The following is a 19,008-nucleotide window of genomic DNA, read 5'->3' on the forward strand; positions in this document are numbered from 1 at the left end:
TTAATTCAAAAATATTTTATTTATCTGAAAGGAAATTAAATGTTGTAAATCTTATGAGACAAATATCAGAGCGGTTTTGATGGTGAAACTGTTGTTAGGATGTCTAGCAACTAATCTGAAGAGACCTCTCACTGAAGGTGTTGCTGTACCTTAGTCTCATGACCTTCATGCTTTGCTAACAGGTCAACATCAGGGAGCATATGATATTCCACAGTATCATATCCTGGGTGATACCATCAGTTGTTGGCGGCTTTTCTAGTTCATTTGTTTTGCTTTTGCTCTTCCTTGTTAGAGAGCGTTAGTCTGGATATGATTCTTTCCTATTACAGTAGATGGAGGAAATGACTTAAGCTTCCTCCTCTTTGCTCTGTGGTTTTGCTCTGGATCCAGGAAGTCTTGTTTTCACTCCTCTGGAGTTTTGAGTCATAGTTCAGATATTATCTCAGCTTTTGAGATGCTAATGAGCTGCTACTAGTTGTAAAAATAGAAACTTGTTGCCACAGTTATATGATTGTATAACTGTGTATGCCCTGGTGGAGGCTCTGCTGATGGGCAAGGTGTCTCCTTTCACCCCCTCAGAATGCAGTATCTCCACCTTCAGCCAGAAGCTGGAAAAACCCAATGCAGGCAAAATAATTTGAGGAAAATGCAGAGAACTCATAACATGTGCTTACTGTAAACTCAGCATGCACACAGACTCAAAGCTGGAACATTTCTCCATGCGTCCATCACAGAAGGAGTCAGTCGTATTCCATGTGTGGGATATTGGTGGCCCGGCCAGCATGACCACAGTCAACCAATTTTTCTTCAATGATAAGTCCCTTTAAGTGGTTGTCTGCTGATGTTGAAGTGTACTTCTGACTTTATTGCAAATTCTGTCTTTTAGAACTGAAGAGGGCCCCAAGTCCAGGAGGCTAGCTTTCCTGACCACATGGAACAGAAGAGATCCAGACCCAGGTAATGATCGCTCAGTCGGTTTGTCAGTTTCATAAGACTGCAAATATCTTAAGGTCACTGTGTGTTACAAACAGTGCTGGTCTTTGAGAATGATTTTAAGCATTTTATTCTGGGTTTAATCTATGTAATCTTGTCTGGATTTAGTCTTAAATTTCTGCTTAGTTACTAAAATTGCAGAACTAGAGAAAGACTTTCTTGGCAGCAACATTTCACTGCAAAACTGCCTCGAAAAAGCTTTGAAAATGAAATAGACGCACAAAATAAGTTTAGTGTGCATTTTGTTTGTCCAAACAAAAGGTGCCAAAATATCCCCCAGATGTGTCCTTTCAATTTTTATATACATTTTTATTTAGTTTATCAAAATGTGCCTCTCAAATTATAATTTGATCTACATGTGTGAGCTATTTATGTATGAGCTATTTTTCTTTATTTAGGAAAACAACCTGAAAGGAGATGTTATTAAAATTCAAGGTCGAATTTGTTTATTGTAAAGTTATTCAATCTTGTCTTCAGGCATCTGTGATCACACACCTGCTATGGTCCATTTTTTGTGTCTGTAAAGATCATTTACTCAAAAGCTTTTGAATGCCACTCTGTGCTGTAAACACTTACAGTCTGATTATAAAATGTTTCACTCCAACATATTTATCCATTCATATGTAGCAGAGATGTGTATTGTCCAGTGTGTCTGAGCTGTGAGCTTTGACTCTTTGTGTTCTCTGTTCCACAGTGTGTCCCATTGAGTTCCCCAGTGTTCTGCGAGATTCCCTGGAAGTGTTGATCCTGAATGATAACCAACTGGAGTGTGTTCCCCAGTCACTGTGTGCTCTACGCAACCTTACTGAGCTGTATCTCTCTAAGTGAGTCTCTCTGTGTGTCTTGTTGATCTGTCATGGTGAAAGTCATATTTAGGATTAAAAACAAATGCAGTAATTTCCTTTAGTGAGGGATCAGTATTATGTATTTTCCAGGCACATATTGAAATCCTATAGCACAATCAAGTAACTATGTTACCTTCAGTTTTAAAAAGGCTATATATATATATCAAATATGACTGAGAATGTGATTTCACATCATAGCTGTATCTGATGCCTTAAAATAGGATTCCAGCTCTTCAATAAACTCCTCTCCTTTCCATCACTCTGCCTTCAGCACGTCATCACAACACTGGTTTATAGTTATGTTGTTTAGAACTGCTGTTATGAGCATTATAGCAGAAGCACAGGTCCACCAGGTGCTTGCTAATTGTTGCTGCTGCTAGTCTGAAGGAGCTGAGTGGGGGAGAGGTGCTCTGTGAGGCAGAATCTCACTTTGGAAACTGCAGCTGCAAGGTAGAGCTTTGCGTCAATAGGCATCGCTTCGTATGAACATGCAGGCACCTATGAATGGTTGCCAGAGTCAAAGATTCCTCAAATTTGCTTGGAAGAATCAACGTAACACACCAGGTATGTTTTTTTGTGAGATAATAACATTATAACATAGATAAGCCTAAAAAAATTGATTGTGCGTAATACCCACCCTTTAACTAAGATTAGTCTTATTCAATATATTCTTCTGAAAAGAAGACACACGTCTAGGTATCACAGCTTGGACAGCCAGACAGTGTGATAGCTGTGAATTCCCCTTCCTGTGACTTTCTGATTGATGTTATGTTTCCTGCTGATAGTAATCCTGGAATCCGAGAATTACCAGCAGAACTGGGACAACTTTCCAACCTGTGGCAGCTGGACATTGAAAACCTCAACATCAACAATATTCCACAGGCAGTAAAAGATGAAGGTAGTACTTTGCCACAAAACACTCTGATTCTCCTCACAGATAGACCTAACTGATTAGGTTTTTGATTGTCTGACTGTGTGGTTGTGGGACTGAAAAACTATAACTTCCATTTTTAAGGAATGTTTTCTAAAAACAGAATATCTTACTGCCAGCTCAGTCTTGAGTAGTCAGCTGCACATCCTCTTAAATCTCTGGTTCTATTATTTTTCCCAGCTGCTTTTGTTGACAACCCCCTCCTAATGTATGCACAAATAACTCGATTTAGCTCTTGATGTTCATATTGGGTCATGCTTTTAGGTTTTAAAATTTTAGACACAATACACACAGTGGCAATGTGATCCTGTGAACAATACCATAAAGTACTGATGAATCCATGCAAACATGGTAAGCACTTTTGCAACAAATTCAGAAATAAAATATATGTGCTGTGTGATGTATTGGGAAACAGGTGCCAACTCTGTCCTGGCGTTCCTCCGGGCACAACTTCGAAAAGCAGAGCCCTGCAGACTGCTGAAGATGCTGGTGGTCGGTCCACCCAGGCAGGGGAAGTCGGCCCTGGTGGAGGCTCTGCTGACGGGCAAGGCGTCTCCTTTCACCCCCTCAGAATGCAGTATCTCCACCTTCAGCTGGGAGCTGGAAAAACCCAATGCAGGCAAAAATAATGTGAGGGAATTGCAAAGAATTCATAACATGTGCTTACTGTAAACTCAGCATGCACACAGACTCAAAGCTGGAACATTTCTCCATGCGTCCATCACAGAAGGAGTCAGTCGTATTCCATGTATGGGATATTGGTGGCCCGGCCAGCATGACCACAGTCAACCAATGTTTCTTCACTGATAAGTCCCTTTATGTGGTTATCTGGAACCTGGCTCTGGGAGAGGAGGCTGTGGCCAACCTACAGACATGGCTTCTCAACATAGAGGTGACTTTTCTCCTTCCCACTTTTATATTCACACACAGGCAAACACATGTTTTTATTTCTCCCTATATTGTCACTTTTCATTGCCTTTCATTCATTTTTTTATTCAATTACTAAGTGTAACCCTGACCTTTATCCTAACCCTATCCATTACCAGTATATACCTAATCCTAAACCTAACATAAACTCCACTCAACTTTAGTCCTAAACCTGACCCATAACCCTAGAACAGCAATTTTTCCTATGGCACCCAGACTTTGAGCTCTATAAGGGGCAGCCAGTCTCCACAACATTATATTTGTTGCAAAAATGTGCCTTATAATCTAATACAAGGACAGACACATATACACACACACAGAAGTTTGTATTTCTACCCACACTTTGTATTAACTTCTGTTGATTTTAGCAACTGCATTTATGCCTACCCCAAACTCTTACCTTATTCATTAGCATTATACTCATAATCCTAACCTTAACCAAAACTTAAATCACATCATACCTCTAAATCTAACCTTCATCTTAAAAAGGGCTTCCCCTGCATTAGAACTTCACTGTAAAAAAACTTACTGAAAAATACCAGCAGACAGTGTTTTCCACAGCGTTTCTGTGTCTTGACTTTCATCTACATGTATAACAACTTCCAGTGTTTTGTGTCCTCTAGGCACGAGCGCCCAACTCTTCTGTGGTAGTTGTAGGAACCCATTTGGACCTCATTGATACTAAGTTCCGCACAGAGAGGCTGGCAACACTGCGAGCTTATGTTCTTGCACTGTGCCGATCGCCGTCTGGATCGCGGGCCGCGGGTTACCCTGATGTCAACGTTAAACAACTGCAGTAAGACACAGTCTATCTGTAATCACAATTATTAATAGCTGCACAAGTCTAATATTGATGAAATGCTTGTTGCACAACACTGTTGAGTCACATTTCAAAAGGAAAGTCAGATTTTCATTGGTTAATTTCTAAGAAATTTGTATTCATTTTCACTTTAATCAGTTTCATGTTATATCAGTGGCAATGTGACTGTTTGGTCAGTAACAGAGGGATGGCATCAGTTCTGTCCGGTGCCTACAAGTTAAGAAATGTTTCCTGATAAAAGTTGTAGCAGTTTTTGCATGAAGACCTTTTGACACCCAAACACAACCAAGCACACACTGTCTCCCTGTTCATCAGATGTATACATGTGTTGATGTGACCTTTGATTAAATGGACTGACTGAACTTATATAGTGCTTTTCCAGTCATATTGACCACTCAAAGCCCTTTACCCTAGAGCCACATTTACACATTCATACACCGATACGCAGATCGCAAGACTACTACTCTACCGTTCAGCCACAGTCGCCCTCTTGAACTAGACCTTGAATACCTGAGAGTGGGGATAAGGGAATGTGACTAGAAGTCTGAAAGTACTTTGAGAAGTTAGGATGAATATAAACATACTTCTTTATTGACAGATCTCATAAATAAATAGAACTGTTTTTTTGGACACAGAAGTTTCCAAAAACGTCTGTCTTGACTTTCATCTACATGTAAAACAACTTCCAGTGTTTTGTGTCCCCTAGGCACAAAACACTGTGCTTTCCAGGCAATTTTGATCAAATTAAAAGATGACTGTAATTTTAAATATGCCATATGTCTGAATGACTATGTTGCTGTCCTTTATCTACATAATAAATATACCTACAGTATAGCATATTTTATGTTGACTTAGCATTATTTCCTAGCTGCCAGAAGCGAGTTTCTCTCTAATCTACCAGAGAAATATGCAATTTGTCAGACACCCAAAGTGTTTCCAAAACATCAATGAAACCTGCTGCACTCATCAGTTTGTGTTTCTCCAGTGAGGTGTCATGTAAGACTCTGGAGGGTTTTGATGGTCTGAAGATGCTGCTCTACCATGTGGCTCTCTCGATGAAGGACAGCAGCAGCAGCAGCTCAGGCTGTGGGAGCAAGCTGCTGGCCAGACTGGTGAGTTCTGCTATGAACTGATCATCTAATATGTGGACTCCCCATTTACTGGGTTTATTCTTCATGATCGCCTCTCCCACACAAACACCTTCTGTGTGTGAGTGGATGTTTTGCTAGGTAATCTGAAAATGAAAGTTATGTTCTCTGATTGGTGCCATTTTCTGCTGCTCATCTGGAGATTTTGCTTTAAACTGTGTCCCATGTTCTTCTGATAATGTTTGCTACATTATGTAAACTTATATGTAAACTTGTGGTTTCAACTGTATTTTGGCTCACCGAATAACCAAAGATCATGTTGCTTATGTGAAATGGAAAAGTGCTGCTTTTTTTTTTTTTTACACGTTTGTATTTCTGTACGCTTTCTGTCAGATTCCCAGGAGCTATTTGATCCTACAGGAGGCAGTGATAGCAGAGAAGAAGAGGAGAGATGCTGAAGGAGAGGTCCAGTACCTGACTGAAGCTCAGTTACTCAGCATCATTGAACAGAACCCAGAGAGTGACATCAGAGATTATGAGGACCTGCAAACTGGTACACAGACTGGAATGGAAAACCATTTCATGTTCTAACACTTTGATGATGTCTTCACTCATAAATGTTTTCAGGAGACCAGAGTATTTATCCCATTTTACAGAGAAAAGACCTGGCTATTACTCTCTGCTTTTCTCTTCTTTGTACCTCATCTAGCCATCAGTTTCCTGATTGAAACTGGAACCTTGCTGCACTTCCCTGACACTAGCCATGGTCTGTGCACTCTGTACTTCCTGTGTCCTGTGTGGCTGTCAGACTGCTTAGAGAGGATTGTACATCTGAACTCTTGTCGTCCTGCCCCCAAGAATGGACTGATCAAAGTGGAAGACCTCAGGGTGAGCCTTCAGTGTCTGCTGTGTTGTTTAATGGTGATCTGAAGCTTCTGCAGACTCCCCTGCTGTGATTTCTGCTGTGCAGAAGCTGCTGGCTGGAACAGGGTTCACCCAGGAGACAGAGGAGCAGTACTTCCAGTTTCTGGCAAAGTTTGAAATAGCTCTGCCTGTTGCCAATGACAGGTAAAAAAGAATTCTGTTCTTATATTTTACATGACAATATAAAGTAGTGATGGGACTTTTATTCCAGAGTTTGTCATTTTTTTCCAACACATTTTAGTCAAAAACAAAACGTAAACAAAATAAGCAACATTTTCAATTCAATTCAATGCAGCCAGAGCAATCAGACTAAAGTTTAGTTACATATAGTTCAGTTTGATGCAGTTATGTTGTATTTTCAGGTTCAGTCAGTCATGTGACGAGTTAAACTCTGTAATCTGCGTATTCCATTTCTCCATCCTGAGCAGCAGAGAGGAACAGCTCAATTTAAACAAGAAGTAAACATCAATTTGATCCATCTGCTTGACTGAACCAAACAATAATAGTAGTTTGAAAGCTGGAGTCAGCATTCAATATTCTTACTGTTACAAACTGAATCATCAAGAAGGAGAGCAACACCTGGTCATGGAGTAAATAAATATACGTTTTCCTGTCCATCTTTATTCTTGTTGTGTCTCCTTCTCTAGATATTTGCTGCCACATCTCCTTCCTCCAAAGCCAGCCATGGACATCCACAGCTTCCACCGGCACACCAACAACACGCTGCAGCGTCTCTTTAAGATGAGCTTCGTTCCCGTTGGCTTCTGGGAGCGCTTCATTGCCAGGATGCTCATCAGCCTCACAGAGATGGACCTTCAGGTGAATGCTCCATTAGAGCCTCAGTAACCACCATGTCATTGTAGGGACTTCTTCATGATTGACATATATTGTGGTGTTCCTACAGTCATTTGATTCAGCCAAAAACAGGAGCCTGAACCGCAGGAGTTCCCTGATCTACAGCTTCGCTGCCAGCCAGCAGAGGAACCGCTGCAGCACCTTCAGGGTCCGACGCAGCCAGACTATCTACTGGAAGGAGGGGCTTCTGGTCACTTTCGATGGAGGTTACCTCAGGTCAGAATGGGGGATGCATGAACGCTGACATTTACTGAAGAATGATGAAGTACAGCTGGGCAGAAAGGCAAAGTTGTTCATCAGAATTCAGAAAGAGATGCTAAGATTTGTCAAAATAATTTTGTAGCGGAAGAGATTCACTATTCTCATTAAACAACAGTTTCCTCAATCCACATAGCGACCTATGACCTCATCCGCAGCCAAAACCTAGAACTTCTTAAAGATTCACGCACCATGACAGCTGATGACTGTAAACATCAGCTGTTTACAGTCAGGTGGAAAACTGACCCTGCAACACCAAATGAAAGCATGTGGATATATGGATATTTAATAATAAATCAACAAAACTGAGATTCAAGTAATAAGACTTTATTCAAACTTAAAAACCGTTTCACACTTAGTGTAAAATAGCATCTTATAGAATACACTACCTGAGTCTCACATTTTTTCCCACTGAAAACAATCGACAAGTGTCTGATGAGAACATTACCCAGCACTGTGAAAGCGGTTTGTCCTGTTAAGAACCATTTAGCCTGCTGTGCTCCTGTCTGTTGGGCTGAAGACAGACTGCGAGAGCTGTCTGCCGTGTTTTCATTGATTTGGTATTTTGTGTAAAACAAATTCTCATTTTCAACAAAAATAACCTGTTCAGGAAACATCAAAACATGAAACAGGATCTCATAATACAGCCATGTACATTTGGAGTCAAATCCCAGATTTTCTCAGTGGGATTCTGTGGACTAACTGGAAAACTGCAAACAGCTCACAACTAAAAGTGATGAGTGGGGAAAATGTTCCTCAGAGAATATCAGAGTCTTACTGCTATTCTCAGTAACACTGACAACAAAATTAGAGTGTCCTAACTTTTTATATTTTAGAATATAAAAAGTTATATTCTATAATTTTATTATAGGACATCCTATATTATTTTGTTTGTTTGAGTAAAGCAGAGTAATATTTCTGCTCAATTTAAACCACTTTCTTGTTCCAGTTGTAAATAACGAGCTTAGTCATCGATATGTTAATATTATTTGTTAGAGAACTAAATATAAAATAAGGAATTCTTATTTTTCTGCATATTCTATTGAACTAATATAAATAAAATTAAAAAAATACACACCAAAAAGTAGCACTTTCAGCTACTTTGCTCGAGCTCATTTATTAAAAATGCATTAATAATGTATTGAATTTGTAAGACTTTGGCTGACGGAGGCCATATGTTCATGTTTGCAGTGTGGAGTCATCAGATGTTAACTGGAAAAAGATGAAGAGTGGAGGCATAAAGATCCTCTGTCAGTCAGACATCAGAGACTTCTCTGCCATGGCCTTCATCACTGACCATGTCAACTCTCTGATGGAACAGTGGTTTCCTGGTCAGCGCTCCTTTCCTCCCATATTTGTAGTTGAAGAGGAGGACAACTTTTGTCCTCCTTAGGTTGCTGTCTTGCTCTCTTCTAACAATTTACACAGATTAGTACTACTTGCACATGTGATGTTTCATAATGAAACACTTCAAGCTCTCAAATTGAATGCTTCTCACACTGAACCTTTCTGCTTCTGTCTGAGAGCCATGACAGAAATGTCCAGTGATTGGCTCACTCTGTGGTCTCTCCTCTATGTTGATCTTCACTGAACTGTAATGTTGATCCCAGCCTGTGTGAACTCCAGCCAGTGCTGCAGGTGTGCAGATGCCACTGACTAGTAGGATTCACATAAACCTTGTGTGAATAACTGCCTGGCAGGAATCCATTACATGCAAGACCTTGCTCTGTTTTTCTATATTGTCTTAGCTTTTTTGATGCTGATCTGCTGCTTTCAGTAGTAAAAGCCTTACCTTGTTGCCACAGTTAGCATCATAGTGACTCTCCGAATGTAAAAACGTGCGAGCAAACATCCTCTCAGCTGCTCAGCATCCATAACCAAAGGCAATCATTGACCAAACAGGAACCAATCAGAAACAACATAACAGAACTGCTCCAACATGCTGTCATCGGGAGGGGCGCTGCTCCTAGCTTGGTGTTGCTTTTGCATCCATTAAACAAGTAAATCACTTTGTCTTCCTGTCCCTGCTCTAGCGTTGACAGGCACTCAGAGTGATGGTAGTCTCCTCATTGAGCAGTATGTGCCCTGCTCCCTATGTGCCCCGAGGGACCAGCAGCAGGAGCAGGCAGAGGACAGCAAAAAAAGACAAGCAGAGGTTAATTACTTCAACATGGAGGACTGTGTGCTGGCGGCTGTGGAACAGGAACACATCGTCTGTCCTCAGCATCCGGAGCAGCCGATCCCTCTGCAGGAGCTGGTCCCAGAACTGTTCATGACCGACTTTCCGGCACGGTAAACTGCTCTCATTAAATAACACCTTATACTGCAGACTTGTGGATTGTTGAGGAAAGTAACTAAAAACAGAATCAGGACTTAAAATTAGTTAAAAATAAAGACTGTAACTTTAAATATGTTTATGGATTTTTAGTGGAATATAGTTTGTTACAATGATAGGTTCTATGATCAATAAAAGTTATAAGGAATAACTTGTATTCCTTTTGTTCTCCTGATGCTTTTTACAGGCTGGTAGTAGATTGACACATATTTGTTCACTTTAAACAGTACAATACTGACTGAGCAATTATGGCCTCATCCATAACATAAACATCATCTCTCACTGTCGCAACCTGAATCATCTCAAAGTTTAGTTGCAACTAAAGGTACCATTAATGTTGGCTTGATGAACATCATGACTCACAGCTTGGACAGGATTTAATGGGAAAAAGGGAAATGCCCGTTAGCGCATGCATCAGTGACTCAAATAACATTATGCACTTTATGCATAATGTTATAATATAGAACTAAACACTGAAAAGAAATTTCCCAAGTGATGTCTACAGCTTCAGCGTGGAGCTTAATAATTGGCATGCTTGTGTGTGTGTGTGTGTGTGTGTGTGTGTGCGTGCGGGGGGTGTGTGTGTGTGTGTGTGTGTGTGTGTGTGTGTGGGGTGTGTGTGTGTGTGTGGTGGTGTGTGTGTGTGTGTGTGTGTGTGTGTGTGCGTGCGTGTGTTAGGCTGTTTCTGGAGAAGGCTCATCTGGAGCTGTGTGAGGAGGAACACAACATCCTCGGTCAGGGTGGCAGTGGGACCATCATCTACAGAGCCAGATACAGAGACCAGCCGGTTGCTGTGAAGCTCTTCCACTTTAAGAGATGTCGACAACTGTCGGCCACCAGTGATACAGGTGCAATAGCTTTCTTTATATGTGATTACTTTGGTTATGAAAGAAACTATCGGTTTGGAGAATAATTTTACATAAAAATGGTAAATTTACATGATTAACCCATAATTGAATGCCACTGGCAGCAATTGTTGCCAGAGATTTTTTCTAACTTCTAGAAGCTCTAAAATAATTGTTTTGACTTTTGGCAGATAATTGAAGTCTTAAAATAAAAAATAATAATGTATCCACTCTAAGCAATATCAATTTCATGTATCGAGTGTGAAAGGTCACATGACCAGACCTCTTTACTTCCTGTAACGTTGGAAGTAGATGTTAGTCACAAACAAGAGGATGTCAGTAAAATACTTTAATAAACAAATATAAATAAAATATTTTGAACATATTTTCTTTTAAGTGTCTTCTACTGATATACAAAGAAAATTGTACTCCTTCATTCATATTTTGATCATAAGAAGAGTGAATGTAAGCATGGCAACAATTGATGTAGGCAGCACGATGCTATGTGTACATAGCTTTGCTGTTTATACTATATGCCTTGCTGTTCCCACACAGCTTAAAACCATCAGATATTTTAGATCTTTCAGACCTGAAGAAACCTCAAAATGATGTAATCTACATCACTGTCATTGAACCCCTCCTATATTTCATCCCTCCAAAGGGCGATCCTATCCACAAAATGTGGCCTATGCACTGAATGACCTCTACAAGATGACCCCACACCTGAATGTAGTTTAGAATAGGGTCAAGGCGTAGTTCTTGGTCTGGTAGAACAGGGAGATTTTCCTCCCAGATGCAGATGTGTTAATACTAACATTTTTAACTGATTTTGCCTCTTTGATGAAATTACCAAATGAGGTCAAAGGTCACTTGGCACATTGAAACAATGAGATCTGCAGCATGTAGCACTGAATCTTTATGTATCTAAAATGTTTCTGAACACTCTTGTAACCATTTTTTGTAATAATAAGTGATGCATGTTGTGATTTTTGTTATGTTTTTTTATATGTATAAATAGGCCAGAGTTGTGTAATACAGACTATGTAGTTTCCCACAGGCAACAGTTGTTGCCGAGTATAAAACCTAAATTTTCACTAATATAACCAGCATAAAATGTAATAATTCATAAATATCATGTGTTCGGGAGGTCCATGGATTAAATACATGCTCTTAGTTTGCAGGACAAAATTGGGATTAAATGGGTTAATGTAAACTTAGCTATAGTGGCCATTGAGCTAGTAGAGCAGCTCCAGGTTTATTCATGTTGATTAATTCACAAATGCTCCAACTTTATATAAAACCCAACATGTTCAGTTATAAATATGATGCCTTATTTTAATTTAATTTTAATGTATTTTCTGTTGACCTTTGAACTCCTTCACATGAATGAGTAGAAATAACAGTCAATACAGAATCCAGTTATATACACAAAGCACCTCAAGTATTTTCCTTTTCAGATTTTTCTGTCCCTGCTATTTTCATCATTCTTAATGTTTAGATTATCCAACAGATTTTAATATCAGAGATTCCGTATCACATTTACAACATCAAACATTTCATTTATGAAAGGGGACATATTATGCAAGGTTTTCAGCTCCTTAAATAAATCTTTTGTGTACTTTGAAGTACACAAAAGATCCTGATGCTGCATAGATATTTTTATACTCATTTTGGGTTATAGTTTTTAGGTTGTTCATTTTCCTCTATTCACTATAAAAATTTTCTTGTTTATAACATCAGCACATTTTCTGTGGAACTACTAAGCAAGGTTATGATTTTAGGGTAATCAGTTTTGTAAATCCGCCATTTTCATTTTTTTTTCACACCAATTTTGTAATCCAAGTTCAGTTATGCCAAAGTTGCAAGTTAACAAGTCAAAATGTTCAGTTCTAACATGGATTAACACACAGGATTCTTTATATCGTCCCCTGGTATCAGAGCCTCAAAGTGTCTGGTTAGATTTGATTTATGCATCCACTCTAGCTTTGACAGGAAGTGATGAGAGTCTCCTCATCACTCTGGGTGATGAGGATTGATGTGCTCTGCTCCCTGTGTGCCCCGAGGGACCAAAATCCATTTGCACGGATCCCTCAAGGACGATTGCTTTAGCAACTTCTGCCATTATCAAAAGAAATTTTCCGAAATACTCTGAATGAGGCCTCAGTAGCCTTAGATTAGGTCAGAGTTCATTCAATTAAATTCAAAAGGTACTTTTTTTTATCCCAAAGAAAAACTAAATGTTGTTATAACTCAAACCGTTCAAGTAGCTGGTGATGATGACGCTGTGAGCAGAAAGGATCTGCAGTAGCAGTCAGTTGAATCTGAAGGTGCCTCTGACTGAAGACTGTTAGCCTGTCATGACAAGTTGTCATACACCACCAGCTTAAATATATTTCTGCGAAGATGTGGGTAAAGGAAGTCTAAGTTAAGTGTAAGTAGTGGAAGTATGGATAAAACATGTTAGCTGCTGCTGCTAACTTTTTATAATATTCCATAGTTTATTAAAACCATGACAGTAATAAGCTCTTGTTCTGCCCTCAGACACCATGGTGAAGCACCTGCAGTTTGTCAATGCGTGTCGCAGCTTCTCTGAGTTCCGTCAGGAGGCCAGCATGTTGCATTCTCTGCAGCATCCCTGCATCGTAGCTCTGGTGGGCATCAGCATTCATCCCCTGTGCTTCGCGCTGCAGCTAGCGCCTCTGGCCAGCCTCAACACAGTGTTGGAGGAGAGGCACAAAGGCAAACACTCCTACAACCGTCTGTCTGCTCATTTCCTCAGAATGCCTCCAATATTTTCTCACTTGAACACTTGGTGTCTCTTGCCCAGGCTCAGAGTACATGCCTCTTGGTCACATGCTAACCTTTAAGGTAGCGTATCAGGTTGCAGCAGGACTGGCCTACCTCCACAGAAAGAACATCATCTTCTGTGACCTGAAGTCAGACAACATCCTGGTGTGGTCCCTGGAGGTGTGTATATGGCTTCCTGCGTCAGCGCCATGTCTGGAGGCTTGCTGTTCATTAAACTGTGCTGCTCCAGGTTCAGGATCCCATCAACGTTAAGCTGTCTGATTATGGAATCTCTCGGCAATCCTTCCATGAGGGGGCACTGGGAGTGGAGGGAACCCCAGGATACCAGGCTCCCGAGGTCCGACCGGGCATTGTGTACGACGAGAAGGTATCAAGCTTCTCTTTTTTACTTCACTCTGCAAATACTGTGATTTTGAGCTTTACAGCTAATAATGAAGTTATGCCAGTGTGCTGGTCTTTTTGTTCTGCAGTGTTTGAATGAACAAATGAATGAAAGTTCAGAATTTCAGTCTCTATAACCGGTAGAAACAAACTGCAATGGAATTCTGTTAAAGATGCTTTATTAAACATGTAATATAGGTGTGGGGGGGGGGGGTCTCTATATGCACCACACACTGTTCAGATTTTTATTTGCTTGAAATTTTTTTTAAAAAATGGAATCAAACATTATTTCACAGACATGAAAACATTATGTTGGTCTATCACAAGAAATCCCTGTGATAGAAGGAAAAATAAATATATATATATATATATATATATATATATAATATATATATATATATATATATATATATATATATATATATATATATATATATATATATTATTGCTGTATATATAAAGGAGCCACAGCTAAATACCTCCAACGAATAAGGCAAGTCCTGAGAAGCCAGCTCAATGGCAAGAACAAAATCCGTGCGATAAACAGCTATGCCCTGCCAGTAATCAGATACCCTGCTGGAATAATTAGCTGGCCAAAGGAGGAGATAAAAGCCACAGATATTAAGACTAGAAAGCTACTAACTATGCATGGAGGGTTCCACCCCAAATCCAGCACCCTGAGACTGTACACGAGCCGCAAGGAAGGAGGCAGAGGACTAGTGAGTGTGAGAACCACTGTCCAGGACGAAACAACTAAGATCCATAAATACATCAGGGACAAAGCCTCAACAGACAATGTGCTCAGTGAATGTCTCAGACAACAGGGAACGGAGGTTGAGGTGCCAGAGATACCATCATGGGAGGACAAGCCCCTACATGGGATGTACCACCAGCAAATAACCCAAGTGGCTGATATCAGTAAATCCTACCAATGGCTGGAAAAAGCTGGACTCAAGGACAGCACAGAGGCCCTCATCCTGGCCGCCCAGGAACAGGCCCTAAACACCAGAGCAATAGAGGCCCAGATCTACCACACCAGACAAGACCCAAGGTGTAGGTTGTGCAAGGAGGCCCCTGAGACAGTCCAGCACATAACAGCAGGGTGCAAGATACTGGCAGGGAAAGCGTACATGGAGCGACATAACCAAGTGGCAGGCATAGTGTACAGAAACATCTGTGCAGAATATGGACTGGAAACCCCGAGATCAAAGTGGGAAAAACCCCAAAGGTGGTGGAGAACGCCAGAGCTAAGATCCTGTGGGACTTCCAGATCCAGACAGACAAAATGGTAATGGCGAACCAACCAGACATTGTCGTAGTGGATAAACATCAGAGGAAAGCCGTTGTGGTAGATGTAGCAATACCAAGTGATTGCAACATCAGGAAAAAGGAGCACGAGAAACTGGAGAAATACCAGGGCCTCAGGGAAGAACTGGAGAGGGCCTGGAAGGTGAAGACCACAGTGGTGCCTGTGGTCATCGGGGCCCTCGGGGCAGTCACCCCCAAACTGGAGCAGTGGCTACAACAGATCCCAGGAACAACATCAGACATCTCAGTCCAGAAATGTGCAGTCCTTGGCACAGCCAAGATACTGCGCAGAACCCTCAAGCTCCCAGGCCTCTGGTAGAGGACCCGAGCTCAGAGGATAAGAACCACCCGCGGTGGGTGAGAAGGGAATTTTTTTTTTTTTATGAATCATGTTTGGGTGGAGTTGTGATATTGTGTTCGTAGAGCAGCTGCAGTTGTTCCTGGGCCTGTGTTTGGACATTTCCAGCTTAGGGCCCACTGTAATGCTGCTGAATGCTTTCTGCCCTCCCCTGTCCATCCAGGTGGACATGTTCTCCTATGGAATGGTTTTGTATGAGCTGCTGTCTGGGCGGAGACCGGCTCTGGGGAACCACCAGCTCCAGATAGCCAGGAAGCTCTCCAGAGGAATCCGGCCGGTGCTGGGCAGTTTGGAGCAGGTCCAGTTTTACAGCCTCCACACCCTGATGACTGAGTGCTGGGACACCAAGCCTGAGAAGGTGAGGTTATCAGCAAAACGCTGAAGCTTTTTGTCTTGTTGTCTTCATGGATCCTGTGATGTCACATCATATTACTGACATGTCATTTCATGGACACACCAGGCTGTTTATATAATAAATACCAATGCTGGGTTTCATATCTAGACGGTTTCTGAATTTGTTACATAATGCTGCAGTATGTAACTTTGAATGAAAAATAATGTGTTTTCTACATATTTCTTAAAACTGCCACTATGATGTGGTGGTTTAATGTGAGAAAATCTGAAAAAAAAAATCAAGCAAATCTGCAGAAATACAGCCCTCAGTCAGAAACAACCAATCAGAGCCAGGAGGCGGATCTCAGCGCTGTCAATTTTCCTCATATACACACTGCTCACATCCTCCTCCTTGCTCTCTGCCATGCTGCAGCTGGTTCTCCACAACTGGAGCTTCCCACAAATGCTAAGGCAAGATAACATGGTCAATGATGATGACAGAAAAGATGTTTTCCTGGAATGGAAAATTGTTTCTCTGCCCTTAGCACTTTAGCAGCAAGTACATTAGCTGGATTGACAACACTAAGCCCCTCCCCCTGGCTCTGTCTCATATTATACTGTCACAACATAGTGACATTTTTAACAAATTGTACATGTTTAAACATGTAAAACATCTGATATCACTTACCCTGCTCCCCTAAACACAAAATCCAACTCTCGCCCATAGCAGACGCTGGTCTCTTAATCTGGTTGCCTGTCAGATCAAGAGACCAGAGACGAGCTGACCATGATCAGAACCGGCCGTATTGAAAAACGTTGTGAAATTTCACAAAACCTGCCAACTATATCCTGTAACACCTCTGTAAACGCTTTAGTTTGACCAAGAAATCTGTTATTCTGGAAATATTATACTGTTTTTTCTTCAAAATATAAGATGTGGTGTAATTATGTAAACTAAAATATATGCATGTGGTGCATGCAAAAATGAGGAAGTGAAGCATGAAGAGATCCAAAATGTGCAACACTTCTGAGGAACTAACACATAATGTCACTGCCTGATAATTAGGAGCTGCTTTTATTTTTAACTTTAAAACTATAAAAGTTATTAATGATGAGAACTGTAATTTTTAGTGAGCATAGAGCCACATATATATCGTCAAGTTTTCCAAGGAGAGTATCCTGAGAACCAACCCTCTACGTTTAGGACAGTTCTTAGAAGTCCAGTAATTGAGAATCATTTTTTTTGCTCATATAAAAGGATTTCAAACAGCTCAGCGTTGTTGTTGTTTCTTTTGCCGTCTACTGTAGCTGTGAGAATGCATGAATGAGCTTGGATGGAAAACAAAACCGTTTGGTCCATGTGTGGGCTGTATCAGAGATGTACAGTACAGTAATAGTGTAAACCATTTTGAAAACAGGTTTCTGGAAATGTCTCGTATCTCTTTTTATTTTGTAAAGCATTCATGGTTGTTCTGAAAGCACTAAGAGATAAAATGCATCAATGAATATGTTGAACCATATTGTATGTGTGTGTTTAGAGACCAGTGGCACTGCGGTGTGTGAGACAGATGGAGGAGCCCAGTTTCCCCTGCCTCAGGTATCTGTTGTCCTGCGACAGCCAGTCGCAGCTCTTTCTGTCTCAGCTGCAGGGATGCAGCGCTGTCTTCTGGCACGGAGACAACGAGGACAGGTTTGTCTCCGTTTAGATGTCTCCTCTTTACTGCTCTGGAAATCAAACGTTCACTCTGTGCTTTTAATCAGGCGATTTAAATTGTTAAAGGAGAACATGGTGATTCCAAACTCTCAAAAATATTGGCATTGTATTGAGATTGCTAACCTGAAAACAATGTTATTATGAAATGACTGTTATTTTAATATAATCCTCATATTTTAAATACTGACCCAACAGTGAGCATGTCATGGCTAAAGCCAAATACACTCATTACATTTTATTCCCTCATTTAACAGGTAGAGCATTTGTGTTGTTTATCACTCAGGTTTGACAACATCTGCAGGTCAGGCAGAAGATTTTTAATACAGTTTACACTGAAGGACATTCAATAAGCTTAAAATCCAAGAAATTCCTGTAAAGAGGGAATATTTCCCATAATGACTGTTTTTCATCAGAACTCTTTTTTGTTTCACATGGTGGCTATAAGTCAAATCCTGACTGATGATATTCTTTGTGAAAAAATTGTTTTCTTGGCTGCTATTGAGAATTTAAAATGTGTAATAAAAGCAGTTTCCTGTTGTAAACTTCCCAGCCCTTCCCAGTCCTGTAATTCTGCAAAAGCTGTATCACCATTTGCTGCCCAATCAACTCATGCCTGCTTCTGCACTTTATGTTGGTCACATCAAAAACTTTTAAACCACAATGCGTTGACGGCCCTAGCTATGCTGCACATTCTATAACATACTTAAAGACACCCTTCAGGTTATAGCTATTGGCAGCCATTAGTCCAGTCTTTACTAGTAGTTAAGGCTTTATTTAGAGATAGAGCTGTCTCCTGACTCTTTCCTGGACTCTCATTGTTCATTGTCCAATCACTACCATCATCCTAGATAAAGAAAGGAGTGAAAACTAGATTGTTGTCTACTATCTGTAACCTAAAGTAGGTTCATTCTGAGCTGCTGGAACTCCACAGTGTGATCAGATGTTCATCTCTACAGACTCAATGTGACTTGGCAAGTCTTTATTTTGAGGCAAAAAACTTTTTCAGTCTCTCAGTAAGCTGCACTGTTTGGCTAGCTCTAGGAGTGTGTGTGTGCACCAAAGCATACAGCTGGTCCCAACGTGTCGAATGGATCAAACTGTATTATATTTGGTGCCTCTGATCGTTTGGTCTTACATTCTTGATGGTTTCTATGCATTGCGCAGAAACTACAGTGTGGTGAATGTGGAGAAGGGCCAGGTGGAAGTAAAGAGGATGTGTTGTCCTGGCAACAGGATCAGCTGTCAGATGAAAATGCCAAATTCTCTATGGATATCTACTGAGGTA

General features: G+C 40.7%; 1 protein-coding gene across 5 annotated transcripts in view; it reads left to right on the plus strand.

Annotated features, from left to right (window-relative positions):
* lrrk1 (leucine-rich repeat kinase 1) overlaps positions 1–19,008 on the plus strand; it is a 66,021-nt gene that overhangs the window by 37,903 nt on the left and 9,110 nt on the right. For 4 of the 5 annotated variants that reach the window (XM_055060026.1, XM_055060030.1, XM_055060028.1 and 1 more), the window contains exons 12-32: positions 887–957; positions 1,688–1,817; positions 2,624–2,736; positions 3,185–3,399; positions 3,497–3,661; positions 4,320–4,492; positions 5,502–5,628; positions 5,998–6,157; positions 6,314–6,492; positions 6,575–6,672; positions 7,176–7,347; positions 7,433–7,599; positions 8,833–8,972; positions 9,675–9,933; positions 10,655–10,824; positions 13,363–13,560; positions 13,649–13,788; positions 13,859–13,996; positions 15,840–16,034; positions 17,548–17,699; positions 18,888–19,005. In XM_055060026.1, the coding sequence (XP_054916001.1) occupies positions 887–957; positions 1,688–1,817; positions 2,624–2,736; positions 3,185–3,399; positions 3,497–3,661; positions 4,320–4,492; positions 5,502–5,628; positions 5,998–6,157; positions 6,314–6,492; positions 6,575–6,672; positions 7,176–7,347; positions 7,433–7,599; positions 8,833–8,972; positions 9,675–9,933; positions 10,655–10,824; positions 13,363–13,560; positions 13,649–13,788; positions 13,859–13,996; positions 15,840–16,034; positions 17,548–17,699; positions 18,888–19,005 (3,280 nt within the window). The remainder of the gene's footprint in view (positions 1–886; positions 958–1,687; positions 1,818–2,623; positions 2,737–3,184; positions 3,400–3,496; positions 3,662–4,319; positions 4,493–5,501; positions 5,629–5,997; positions 6,158–6,313; positions 6,493–6,574; positions 6,673–7,175; positions 7,348–7,432; positions 7,600–8,832; positions 8,973–9,674; positions 9,934–10,654; positions 10,825–13,362; positions 13,561–13,648; positions 13,789–13,858; positions 13,997–15,839; positions 16,035–17,547; positions 17,700–18,887; positions 19,006–19,008) is intronic. The other variant, XM_055060029.1, reaches the window with a different exon arrangement.

The sequence above is a fragment of the Poeciliopsis prolifica genome, unplaced genomic scaffold (assembly GCF_027474105.1).
Source record: "Poeciliopsis prolifica strain line A6 unplaced genomic scaffold, Auburn_PproV2 SCAFFOLD057, whole genome shotgun sequence".
In the NCBI taxonomy this organism is placed as follows: domain Eukaryota; kingdom Metazoa; phylum Chordata; class Actinopteri; order Cyprinodontiformes; family Poeciliidae; genus Poeciliopsis; species Poeciliopsis prolifica.